This window comes from Cavia porcellus, unplaced genomic scaffold (assembly GCF_034190915.1).
Source record: "Cavia porcellus strain 051 isolate PalLab524CR breed Dunkin Hartley unplaced genomic scaffold, mCavPor4.1 scaffold_5, whole genome shotgun sequence".
Taxonomy (NCBI): Eukaryota; Metazoa; Chordata; class Mammalia; order Rodentia; family Caviidae; genus Cavia; species Cavia porcellus.
In genome coordinates, this window is record NW_026947488.1 from 61288232 (window position 1) to 61300986 (window position 12755).

At 36.1% G+C, this 12755-nt stretch overlaps 1 protein-coding gene across 4 annotated transcripts in view; it reads left to right on the forward strand.

Moving 5' to 3' along the window:
- The window catches only part of Ppp2r3a (protein phosphatase 2 regulatory subunit B''alpha), a 161984-nt gene that overhangs the window by 98800 nt on the left and 50429 nt on the right, over positions 1-12755 (forward strand). For all 4 annotated transcript variants that reach the window (XM_063249039.1, XM_063249041.1, XM_063249040.1 and 1 more), the window contains one exon: positions 8358-8432. In XM_063249039.1, the coding sequence (XP_063105109.1) occupies positions 8358-8432 (75 nt within the window). The remainder of the gene's footprint in view (positions 1-8357; positions 8433-12755) is intronic.

Sequence of the window (12755 nt, forward strand, 5' to 3'; positions counted from 1 at the left end):
AAGAGAGGAAAAGAAAGTGCTCTGTACTATATAACTGCATGTATATTTAAGTGTATAAGATAGAAAATGATATCACAGAGTTTTATTGGATCATTGAACAGAACTGTTTGCAGTATCATTGATGGAATGTCTACTTTACAAGCTTTAATTTTGTGACTTGAACAATTATTTCTAAGATGACAATATGTAATCCATTAACTAGTAATTTCCTACTGTTCATTTTTTTTTCTGCAAATCTGTATAACTTGTACCCTTTCTCTGCTTTTTTTCTTTTCTCCTTAAATAAAATTAAAAAAAAAAAAAAAAAAATACCCAGTACCACAAAAAAGTAAGAAATAAAATAAATTTTAAAATTCCAAGTCGTTTAAGATATTTTCTCTGACTATAGTAGAATTAACTGAGAAATCACAACAAATCTGAAAAAATTGCCAAATATTTGTTAACTAACTCTCATCTAGGCAACACATGGATTAGAGAAGAAATCAACAGGAATGCATGAAATAGAATAAAAACAAAAAATCAGCATTGGTAACTAAAGTTGTACTATACTTAATAAGTGAGTTTGCAGAGTTTAAGGCCTATGATCAGTATACAAAAATCAATTGTCTATGTACTAGCAATAAGTATTTAGAAATTTAAATTTAGAAAACAATGCCAGTTATAACACTCTAAAATATGTAATGCTTAGAGATGAATCTAAGAAAAAACGTGTGAGCCATATACACTAAAAATTATAAAACAGTGCTAAAAAATTAAAGATTTGTGTATCTTATTTAAGGGTATTTTCAAAGGATTTGCTATTGTTAAGATGCCAACTTTGCATTAACTCTGACTCTTAGAACCATACTTACATTTCATATAATCTTCTTTCAAGGAGGTTTTAATATCAACCAGAACATGAAGAATGAAACCCCAAACAGAATATAAACAACAACAAATGAACTGTATTACATCTTGCTTCCTCTTCTTTTTCCCATTTCCATACCCTTATTAAACCCCCACCCCTCACTGTTTACAAACCTCGGTTTTCATTTTATCCTTTTCTTATATTTTTCTTTCCCTTCCTTACTTCCTCCCTGCCACCCCATTTCCCTTTTCCTTTCTTTCTCTAAGATTTCTTCCTGTTTCACAATATCTGTTGTACATCTTGGTTCTTGTTTATATTTTCAGTTTCTCATATTGGAGAGATACTGTGATATTTACACGTGTGTCTGATTTCTTTCACTTAAGATTACAGTCTCAGGGTCCATTCATTTAGCTATAAATGTCTCAGTTTTATCTTTATGGCTCAGTAATACTCAAATATATTTTAAAAACCACATCTTTTTATCCATTCATTGGTTGATGGGCATTTGAGTTGTTTCCAAAATTTAGGCATTACAAACTGTGCCATTATAGACATGGGTGCACATGTATCACTGTAGTATGATGCTTTTAATTCTTCCAGGAAGATATCTAGAAGGGGAATAACTATATCAAATGGGACCTCTAAGCCTAGTTTTATTAAGAATTTCCACACTGATTTCCACAGTGGTTGTACCAGTCTATACTTCAATCCACAGTGGAGAAGGGTTCCTCTTTCTCCATAGCCCCGCCAGCGTTCATTATTGGTTGACTGCTTGATAGTAGCTATTCTTTCTGGAGTCACATGGAATCTCAGCATTGTTTTAATTTGCATGTCTTCAAAAAATAGCAGAAAAAGTCAGGCATGGTGGTGCACTCCTGTAATCCCAGCACTTGAAAGGCTGAGACACGAGGATCACTGCAAGTTTGAGGCCAGCCTGAGCTATATAGTGAGACTCTATCTCAAGAAAAAAAAATTGCATGTCTTAAATTACCGGTAATGTTGAACATTTTTTCATATACCTATTTGCCATTTGTACTTCTGAGAAGTGTCTGTGCATTTCAGATGCCAGTTTATGTATTGGGCATTTAAAATTGGAGAGTCTAGTTTTTTTAATTATTTATATGTTCTAGATATTAGTCCTTTGTCTGAAGAACAAATTTAAGAGTTTTTTCCCACATTGTGGGTTGTCTTTTCACTCTGTTGATGATTTCTTTTGCTGTGCAAAGGCTTTTTAATAAGATGCGATCCCAGTTGTTGATTCTTTGTAGTATTTCCCAGGCTATCAGGAATTTGTTTATGAAATCTTTGCCTACACCTATATCTTTAAGAGTTCTACCTCTTCTGTCTTCTATCAGATTTAATGTTTCTATTTTAATATTTAGATCATTGGTCCATTTTGATTTTAGTGTGTGGTGAGATATGGGTCTAGTTTTAGTCTTCAGCATGTGGAAAACCAGTTTTTCCTGTACTATTTATTAAAAACACTATCTTTCTTCCAGTAAATGCTTTTGGCCCCTTTGTCAAAGATAAATGTAACTAAGTGTGCTTGGAGTTGTTTCTGCATCTTCTAATCTGTTTCATTGATCCTTGGGGGTTTTTGTTCATTTATTTGTTTATTTTTTTGTTTGCCAATATCATGCAGTAACCCAACATCAGTCAATGAAATTGAAAATATAATTAAAACCTTACCAACAAAGAAAAGCCCAGATCCTGATGGATTCATTACTGAATTCTACAGGAACTTTAGAGAATATCTAATGCCACTACTCCTCAAACACTTTAATGAATTTGAAAGGGAAGCAATACTCCCAAGCTCATTCCTGATACTAAAACTAGAGAAGAACCCAACCAAAAGAAGACTGCAGACCAATCTCCCTAGTGAACATAGATTTTAAAATTCTCAGTAACATACTGGCAGACAGAACATAACAAATCATTAAAGAAGATTAAACAGCAAGCTAAGTCCCAGCCTGTGAGCCAGCCAATGCTCAGACTGAGGAGAGAACACCCCACCACCCACTCTACCAGCACCACCACTCTACCCCACCCCCACCCTGCTCCCATAAACAACCAGCTGATTTGGAGAAACTGTATTGTTGGGGTTCCGGGAGAACATGGTGGACAGACAACAGCAACTACTGGAGGCTCTCTGAAAGGCTCGGCTCAGAGGCCAGGAATGATGCGGACTAAGGAGACATGAACCGGTAGAGATATGCTCTGCTGACTCAGGAACAAACTGGGCTGAGAGAAACCAACTTAGAATACAGTCCTGGCACTAAAATAGGAACAGAAAAGACTCGGTGTGGAGGCTCGACCCCGCGCCATTAGAAACCGCGATTTGGGTTTCACACCGCCCGGCGGCTGGCTGCCTCCACAAGCGGCTCGGCAAGGAGGGACGCGCAGAAGCTCTGGGAACGGGAGTCTGAGAACGGAGTCGAAAACAGGATGGACAAAGAGGCGTACACTGACTAGTGGCGAGGTGAGTGAGAGAAACTGACCCCCTACCACAGTTTGACTCCAGCGGAGGACTTTCTGGGCTCAGGCAGTCCTGCAAGAGCAGGGCACGGTGGCGACTCCAGCCACACATTCCCCTGTCGGACAGGATTGGTGAAAAGTGCCTGGCCTGCGTGATGCTGCTGGCGGACTCCGTAGACTGGCCTAACCCAGATCCCAGAGCCTGACGGTGGCCCGGAGGGGCGACTGACTCCCGCGTAGGCTGCCTCCTCCGCAACTCCCTGGTGCACAGCGGTGGGCGGGAACATCTAAGCCAGCGCAATTTGATCAGGCTGTGGCTGACAGGCAGGGAAGCCGGGCCTCCTATGTAAGCTTGCATTTTATAAGGAACAGAAAATATGGGGAAGGGAAGCAACAAGAAAGGCTCCTCGGCCCCCAATTCTGAGAAACAGGCAATAGTGGACACCGCACCAATATACATTAAGCGCCATATAGAGAGCCTCATAGACCAATTCAGGAATGAAGTTATCAACGACCTGAAGCTAGAAGTATGCAGAATAGTTAGAGAAATGCTAAGCACCACCCAGGAAAAAACAGATGGTGGAATGGAAGAACAGAAAAAGAGGGGAGAATTGCTTGATGGAGAAAACAGAGAAAGCATTGAGTATGTGAAGCAGGTTCAAAGGGACTATCAAGAAATTAAGAAGTCTATCCAAGACTGGCATAACAGCTTGAAAGAAACTAAGGACAGACTATCTGATCTGGAGGGCAGACTTGTAATATGGGAGAATGAAATGAAAAACTTCTTAAAAATAACAAAGAAACAAACAGCAATAATACAAAGACAAGAAGATGATAAGAGGAGCCATAACTTAAGGATTAAGAACATAAAAGAAGAAGTAGGGACACAAACAAGTGAACTACAAAAGCTACTCACAGAAATAATCCAGGAGAATTTTCCTAATTTAGCAAAAGGTAAAGATACTCAGATGTATGAGGCATACAGGACCCCAGCTACCTACAACCCTAACAGAGAAACACCCAGACATATAATAATTAAAATTCCAGAAATTCAATACAAGAACAGAATATTAAAAGCTGTAAGAGACAAGAAACAGACCACTTACAAGGGAACACCCATCAGAATTACAGCAGATTTCTCTGCACAAACCATCAAATCACGAAGAGCATGGGGGGAAATAATTCAAGCTTTGAAAGATAATAATCTCCAGCCAAGATTGAGATATCCTGCACAACTGTCCCTGGAAATTGATGGAAAAACGAGGTGCTTCCAGGATAAAGAGGAACTGGGGGAATTTGCAACCACTAATTCAACCCTACAGAAAGTATTGCAGGATATTCTAAAAAAAGAAAAATACAAAGAACCCAGAAATAGTGGTGGGGAGGCCACAACGAATGGAGCAGAGAACAAAATGAAGAAGACAAACTGACAGCTACTGACAGAAAAAGAGCTCAACAGAAATGAGACAGAGAAGATTGGATGATAGGAACAGCTATTTTGGAGAAAATGACATCATAATAGGTAATACTGATTTAGTACCATCTTGTTTTGAAGTCTCATCTAGCTTTTGTTCTTCTGTCTCCAATGGTCTAAACAGGTTGTATCTTATTGGATTTTATTATGTACGATAGTATAAGCAAAAACCTTTTAAAGACAAGGAGATTATACAGAAACCATTGTTCATTTTCTGTTAGTCGATTCTAAATACTCTATAATGCTGTCATTCTCTTAAATGGTTTTACATTGTTTTGATATACTTAATGCTACAATATATGAAGTTGTACTCAAGGACTTCAAGGAAAGAGTCAATATGGTAACTACTTTTGGGTCGGAATTATCTGGTGGTGAAACACTATTCTGCTTAAATGGTTATGTTTTGATCTGTCCTGTTTCGCTGTTATGCCCTCTTTTTTCTCAATCTCCACTCCATTATTTACTTTTTTATTTTTATCTGTTTAATTAAAGGGAAAAAAATAGCAGGATATAATATAGTAACCCACTTTGACTTTCTATTATCTCGATTTGAAGCCCTGTATTACTCTCACCATCTTGTTTTTGAGTGATGTTCCCCTATTCTGTTTTGCTGGATAGTATCAGGTTCGAAAGTTTAGGCATCAGCTGAGAAGATAATGAGATTCATTATAACGCCCATTCTCGTTGACTTTTATCTACTTTTGAAGACCTACAATGTCTCCAATGTTTTGGTTTTGTCGGTTTTGTTCTTTACTGTTTTGTTCAATTGTATTACAACTAATGATATAGGCAATTCTATTAGAGATAGCGGGAGGCATTATGGTAACCATTGTTGATCACCTTGTATTATGTTTTTATATTATCTATTATGTCCACCCTTGTGACTTGACCGATTCTGTTCTGTTATGTCACATTTGGTTTTACTCTCTTCCAAAAAAGCAATAAGAACCGTGGGAGCAATGAAACCCAAAATGTGTAATAGTCATTGTACAAAAGAGAGGAAAAGAAAGTGCTCTAAACTATATAACTGCATGTATATTTAAGTGTATAAGATAGAAAATGATATCACAGAGTTTTATTGGATCATTGAACAGAACTGTTTGCAGTATCATTGTTGGAATGTCCACTCTACAAGCTTTAATTTTGTGACTTGAACAATTATTTCTAAGATGGCAATATGTAATCCATTAACTAGTGATTTCCTACTGCGCATTTTTTTCTTCTGTAAATCTGTATAACTTGTACCCCTTCACTGTTTTTTTTTCTTTTCTCCTTAAATAAAAAAAAAAGAAACTGTATTGTTTAACTTTGCAAGCCTAAAGCCAAGCAACTATTTACAGGGCAACAATATGCAATATAATAACTATTGTAGATTTTCTGCTGTCTCATCTCTGTTTTGATTCATTTTATTGTTGTTTTAGTTCCTTTAAAATTTTAAAAGTAAGTATTAGTTAAAAAAGAGAGAAAGAGAGAGATTAGACACCATGACCAAGTAGGATTCATCCCAGGAATGCAGGACTCATTCAACACATGCTATCAATAAATGTAATATGTGACATTAACAGAGCCAAGGATAAAAACCCTATGATCATCTCAGTAGATGCAGAAAAAGTGTTTAACAAAGTCCAACACTCATTCATGATTAAAAAAAAACCTACACAAAATTGGAATTGATGGTCTTTTTCTCAGTCTGATAAAAGCCATCTACAACAAACCCAACAACCAAGATCATACTGAATGGTCAAAAACTGAAAGTTTTCACTGTAAAATCAGGAACAAGAGAAGGATATCCATTCGTAAGGACTCCTATTCAGTATAGTTCTGGAAACAAAAGAAAAGAAATAATGAAATGAAAGGAAAAAGTTAAATTATCACTATTTGCAAATGACATGATTTTCTACATAGAAGACCCCCAAAACCATACCATAGACTTCTAGATTTAATAACCAGATTCATACAATACAAAGTCAACACTAAAAAATCATTAGCATTACTGTACACAAATAAACTCACTGAGAGAGAAATTAAGCAGACTGCGCCTTTCATAGTAGCACCCAAAAAAGTGGAATACTTGGGAATCAATCTAACAAAGGAAACAAAGGACCTCTACACTGAAAACTACAATATACTGAAAGAAGATTGAAAAGGACATCAAAAAATGGAAAGATATACCTTGCTCATGGATAGGAAGAGCCAACATTGTGAAAATGGCCATACTCCCAAAATTGTTATAGGGATTTAAAACAGTTCCAATCAAAATACTATTAACATTCTCCACAGATCTGGAAAAAAAAATCCTAAAATTCATTTGGAATCAAAAGAGACCTAGAATAGCAAAAACAATTCTGACCAACAAAGGCAAGGAGGAGGTGTCACAATCTCTGTCTCTGTAGTACTTTTTACAATTGATGTATAACTCTAAAACTAATTCCAAATTCAAACATATGACATGTATGGGAAGGCCCACTGTTTTTAAGACAATATTGGTAGACATATATTTCTAACTTCACAGAAGAAACAAATATGTGTTACTGGTGGTATCTGTCCTTTGATGACTAGCAAATTAGTAGACTTATATATGTTGGCATAGCAGTTGCCTGCAATTATAAAATTAACAGTAATTATCTCTAATTCTTTATGCTCAAAGTACTTTAAAATTCACAGTAGAAAATAACAGTATTTCAAAGTTTTAATTATTCTAATAATTCTTAGAATAAGATAATAGGATTTAAAATAAATAAACACTAAATTGAGAACATATTTGTCCATACAATTATTGTTATAAAGACTGATAGACACTAGCTAGCTCACACATCTTCATAAGGACAGATTTCAAACTACTTGGCTGAATGGCTTTTTTCCCCCAAAATTTACCTTGCTTCTAGATTACGAGAATCATTTTCATTGGCTTAGGCATATCATTATTTTATATAAATATTACTTAGCAACTGCTACTGTGATCTGTAGGATAAATTCCCTGACATGCTTTCATGTGTTAGAATTACAGATAGAGGGGCTGGGGATTTAGCTCAGTGGCATAAGCACCTGCCTTGCAAGCAGGCGGTCGTGAGTTTGATCCCCGGTACCGATAAAAAGAGAAAAAGAAAAAAAAAAAAAAGTGTCCTAGAATTACAGATAGAGCCAGGTATGGTGGTGCACACATGTAATCCCAGTACTCAGGAGGCTGAGTCAGGAAGGTTACCATGAGTTCAAGGCCAGCATGGGCTATTAGTCAGTTCAAGGCTGGCCTGAACAAATAGCAAGTCCCACTCTTTAAAAAAAAAAAAATAGATTTACAATATAGTACGTAACTCCATTTGATTCACAAATTACCAATTGTACTTAAATTAAAATTTTAAACTTACATTTAAATATGCTTTGTATATAGAAAATCACATAAGTATGCTTGTAACAAAATTTGAGTTTAAATCATTAAATTTTAAATACATCATTCAATTTTATTAGCAGGTTTACTCATCTGGAAGCCTCCTCTACTTAACAAAAATTTCGTAGGTTTTTTTTTATGCTTCTTAATTCAGTTTTGGTTTTGATCTTTTTCAGGATGTGGTGGATACACACCCTGGCCTTACGTTCCTGAAAGATGCTCCAGAATTCCACTCCCGCTACATCACCACGGTAGGCTATCTTAGTACAACTCTCTAATGCACTTGTTCATCTTTTGTGTGTTTACATGTGCGGCTGGGGACCAAACCCAGGGCCTCACATGCAGATGCTCTAAAACAGAGCTAAGCCCTAGCCTGATCTGTCTGCCAGAGTTTACTTAAGCTATAATGATTATTTTAAGTAGACAAAAGGCAGGGTAAAGTTGAATTAATGATTTCTTCTTGTATCCATTTCTCTTCTTTTCTTCTTGTATCCATTTCTTCTTGTATCCATTTCTCTTGTTCTGTGTGTCCAAGGCTTGAAAGAGATCTCTTGCATAAACAGAAGTATTATCCTCATTCTCTCTGGACTTAAGAAAATACTTTTACTCAGTTATGTATATTGATATCCAATGGATCTTTTTAGCATTTTCAAATAATACTGGAAATAATTTTTAGCAGTTTGTCCCAGAAAAACATGTGTCTTTTGCATCTCAAAGTTTGAAGTGGACTAATGAGAGAATTTGTACTTAAGCAGAACACATCGTGTATGAATCCTGAATAACCACCATCCCCTGCCTTGCGAGGTGTCCTCTCCCTGTGTCCCTGGCACAGTCTTGTTGGCTCCATGACAGGCAGAGCATAGCCATGAGTGACAGCGCACTAGGGCCAGTAGTGCCCAGGACAGCCATCACATGCTTTCTCTGCCCTCCCTCCCAGATTATCTTTAGGGACATTACAGACACCAGCCCTAGGAAGCACCCTGCTATTCTGAGAGTACAGCTCTACCATGTTACAAAATAGTACGCTTTTTTATGCTCATATGAAGCTGCATTGTGTGCTTTTCTCTCAGTTCCCTTTTGTCATTATAAAACTTTGTAAGATTTTGTGAGCCAGAAGGTGTCACTGTCATCATTAATCATAACACTGTGTAAATTACGTCTACCACAACCACCCTGGCCCAGTCACCTTTATTTCTTATTTGGATTACTTCAATTTTCTGATATCTTTCTACCTCCAACCCCATTACTTTATAGTCTACCGTCATTGCCCGGAGCGAAGTTCTCTTTTAGAAATGTAAGTCAGGTCATGTCATCCTCCACTCATCAGACCATTCTGTGGTTTCCCATCTCAGTCGGAATAAAAGCCATAGTCCTTGCTAAGACTGTGCTTTCCCACCCCATACCTTCACGGTTCTGCTTTCAGAGCTGCCTTCCACATCCCTCCCATTCCTCCGTTTCTGAGAAGACCAAACCAACTTCTGCCTCAGGTGCTTTGTTCCTCCTCTTCCTCTTCTACAGATCTCCCCCACGCTGATCCTCTCTCTTTATCCAGACACCCTCTCAGACCTTTCTTGATCACTCTTGTCTTCTCAACCCCTCTTCTTCCTTCTCTGCTCCCTTCCCCAGACACTCAGTTCACTTTTCCTGCTTTTTCTTCTTTACTCTTATCAAGTATTTAAATATTTATTTATTCTCCATCTTCTTTTCTATAATAAAGTCCAAGAGAGCAACAACCTTCTATTTTTCACTGTCCTATCTCCAGTACTAGAGTAGTGCCTGACACATAATAGACACATATTTATTGAGTGAATAAGTGAAAATATTCCTGGTGAAGAATTATGTATTAGCTCTGCCACAATCCCAAAGAGAATTATTATGTCTGATTACAGACTGTTCTGTAAAGTCAGGGCACCTTAGCAACATAGTTTAGAATCTTAAAAGTTAGGAAAGATCTTAGAAATAATAAAGTTGCAGCAACCTTGTTTCAATTCAGAAAATGTTCCCTAAGGAAGAATTTCTTATTGGAATTCATTCTTTAAAAAAAAAAGTATTAATGAACAGAAAAATGAAACAGAGATGAATTTCCTTTATGTGTTCTTTCTGGTTAGTATTTCAGGCCAACAGTGGTCTCTGGTAACCTAGCAAATGGTCCACAGGAAGTCTTATGAATTTGAAGTGGAAAACCGTGAAACTATTTTGTTCACCTTTAATTCACATTTTTAGAAGAATTTTGCTGTGTTAATCATTGAGCAAAATAAAAACCATATCAGTGAATTAATATACAATTAATTACCTCTGCTGTTAGTAGTTTTCATGGAATTTGCATATTGCTGTTTACATTTGTTAAATTTACTTTGTTAATATTATGCTGCTTTATCCCTATTCGGACAGTAAATTCATTTTTCAGAAGTAGTCATTAAATGATAAAGTACTTGAGATAAAATAATACAGCAAATCAAAACAGCATCATAAATAGTAAACGAGTCAAATGGAAATATAGAATGTAAATTGATATGTATTAAGTGAAAACTGATATTGTGATAATCTCATATTAACACCCAAAAAAGAAAAGCACAAATAAAAAGTAGAACAATGAATATTTGGAAGTAGAATTTTATCAAACTACTTACCTGTGCCTCCCCAATATCTTTTGTTACAAAATTTGATCAAGTAATATCTTAAAGTCATTAGACTTTGTATTATTTTAGAGTGCAAAGAGTTTTTCTAGAAGAAATACAAAATAAGGACCTTCAATATGATGCTGACTAGTTTTATTAATAGACATAAAAGAAACTAAAACATTTTCTATCCTGTTTATGGGAAAACAGATAAGATCATACTATTTCTAAGAAACGAATATCTCAGAAAATTATGACAAATATCTCAGAAAAGTATGTTCTGAGATATTTATTTATACGTTCTTACTGAATGTTATAATCTCAGTGACATAGTGTCAAAGTACACTATATAGGTTAAGCATCCCTAGTCCAAAAATATGAAATCTGAAATATTACAAAATCTGAACATCCACACTCAAAAAGTTTCAGATTTTGGATCATTTCAGATTAGGGATACTCAACCAATAAAGTCTATATAGATGTTCCAAAATCTAAGACACTCCAATTCAAAACATTTCTGGTATTATGTCTTGAATAAGGGGTATTCAACATGTATTATATCTGCATGCACTATGAGGCAGAGGGCAGGTTCGTGCCTGTAATCCTAGCAACTTGGAAGGCTTACAAGGCAGAGACTCACAAGTAGGAGGTTAGCAAAGGCTTAGACCTTGTCTCTAAATAAAAAACAAAAGTGTCTGAATGTGTAGCTCAGTGATAGAGCACTCCCCTACCATGGATTTAATTGTCAGTGCTGTGAAAACAAAAAAACATATACTAAAGGAAAAGACATTTTGTTTGTTTAGGTCGTATTTTTGTCAGTGCTTTTGAGACTGGAAAGAGAATATGAGCTAAGTAAGAGATTGCATCAAAAATCCATGTTCTTCTCCTTTATTTCTGGAAAGAATTAACAATTCAGAAGTAAACCACTTGATAATGAAACTGAAGCATCAGAAAATTGAAATGCTTTAGCTTGCAGTTTTGTGTAGTAAGCAGAGGGCCAATGATTGCTTGTCCAAACTCTCTGGTATGCCGGCTTTCAAGGGGAAAGGTACTCGCAGGTTTTAAAATAAGCAGTGAGATTTAAAATACTTCTTTATGATACTGGTACTAGAAGTAAAGATATTTTGTGACTTACTCAGATGATGTATTCAGTATGTTAATTGGTTTTAAGGCTGCATCACCAGGATTTTAATTGTTGGGGAGAACAAAGTCCTAGACACATATTTTCTAAGATAACTGGTTTGATTAGAGACTACTCATCACTAAGAGCTTATTATTAACTTTGTCATTGAAGTTTTTTCCTCTTAACAGAAAAAGATACCACTTTTATTAGACACATTTTTAATTTTCCATATTCTACAAAAGACCACAAAGAAATACTTTCCAGAGCCATATTAACCAAAGAATGAGATAGTATTCCAGTTACCACCCTTTGCCCATGGCAGAGCGGGGCCCCAGCATTTAAGTGTTCATCTGCACTCAGATTACCTACAGTGAGGACTCCTGTGCCTCCATGTAGTCTCCTTTCAAAACTGCGTGACAGAGCCACTGAACACTTCTAATGCTGGCTGCCAATATTTGTAAGTTACAAGTTTCCAGCTGAATGGATGTATGGAAGAAAGAAAACTGACTTGTCTGTCAAGTTCACTCGCAGTCTGTTGATGAAAGACTGTTTCATTACTCTCACTGGTTGTAAATAATTATCCTGATTATTGTTTAAGGTTTTCTTGTATTTTAAAAATTGTGATTAATTTTTGTGTACACATTTTTAAAAAAATAAATAACTGAACCAGCAGTTACATGCTTTAACCACTAGATGGTAACCCTACCTAAATAATATGAAATGCTGACCCAGTAATGTAGAAACGGGGAAAATATGCTGATGGAGCCATTGAATAAGGAGATGTAGGCTACAGAACAACAGAATACAAGTATATTGTATTAAGTAAATAGTTT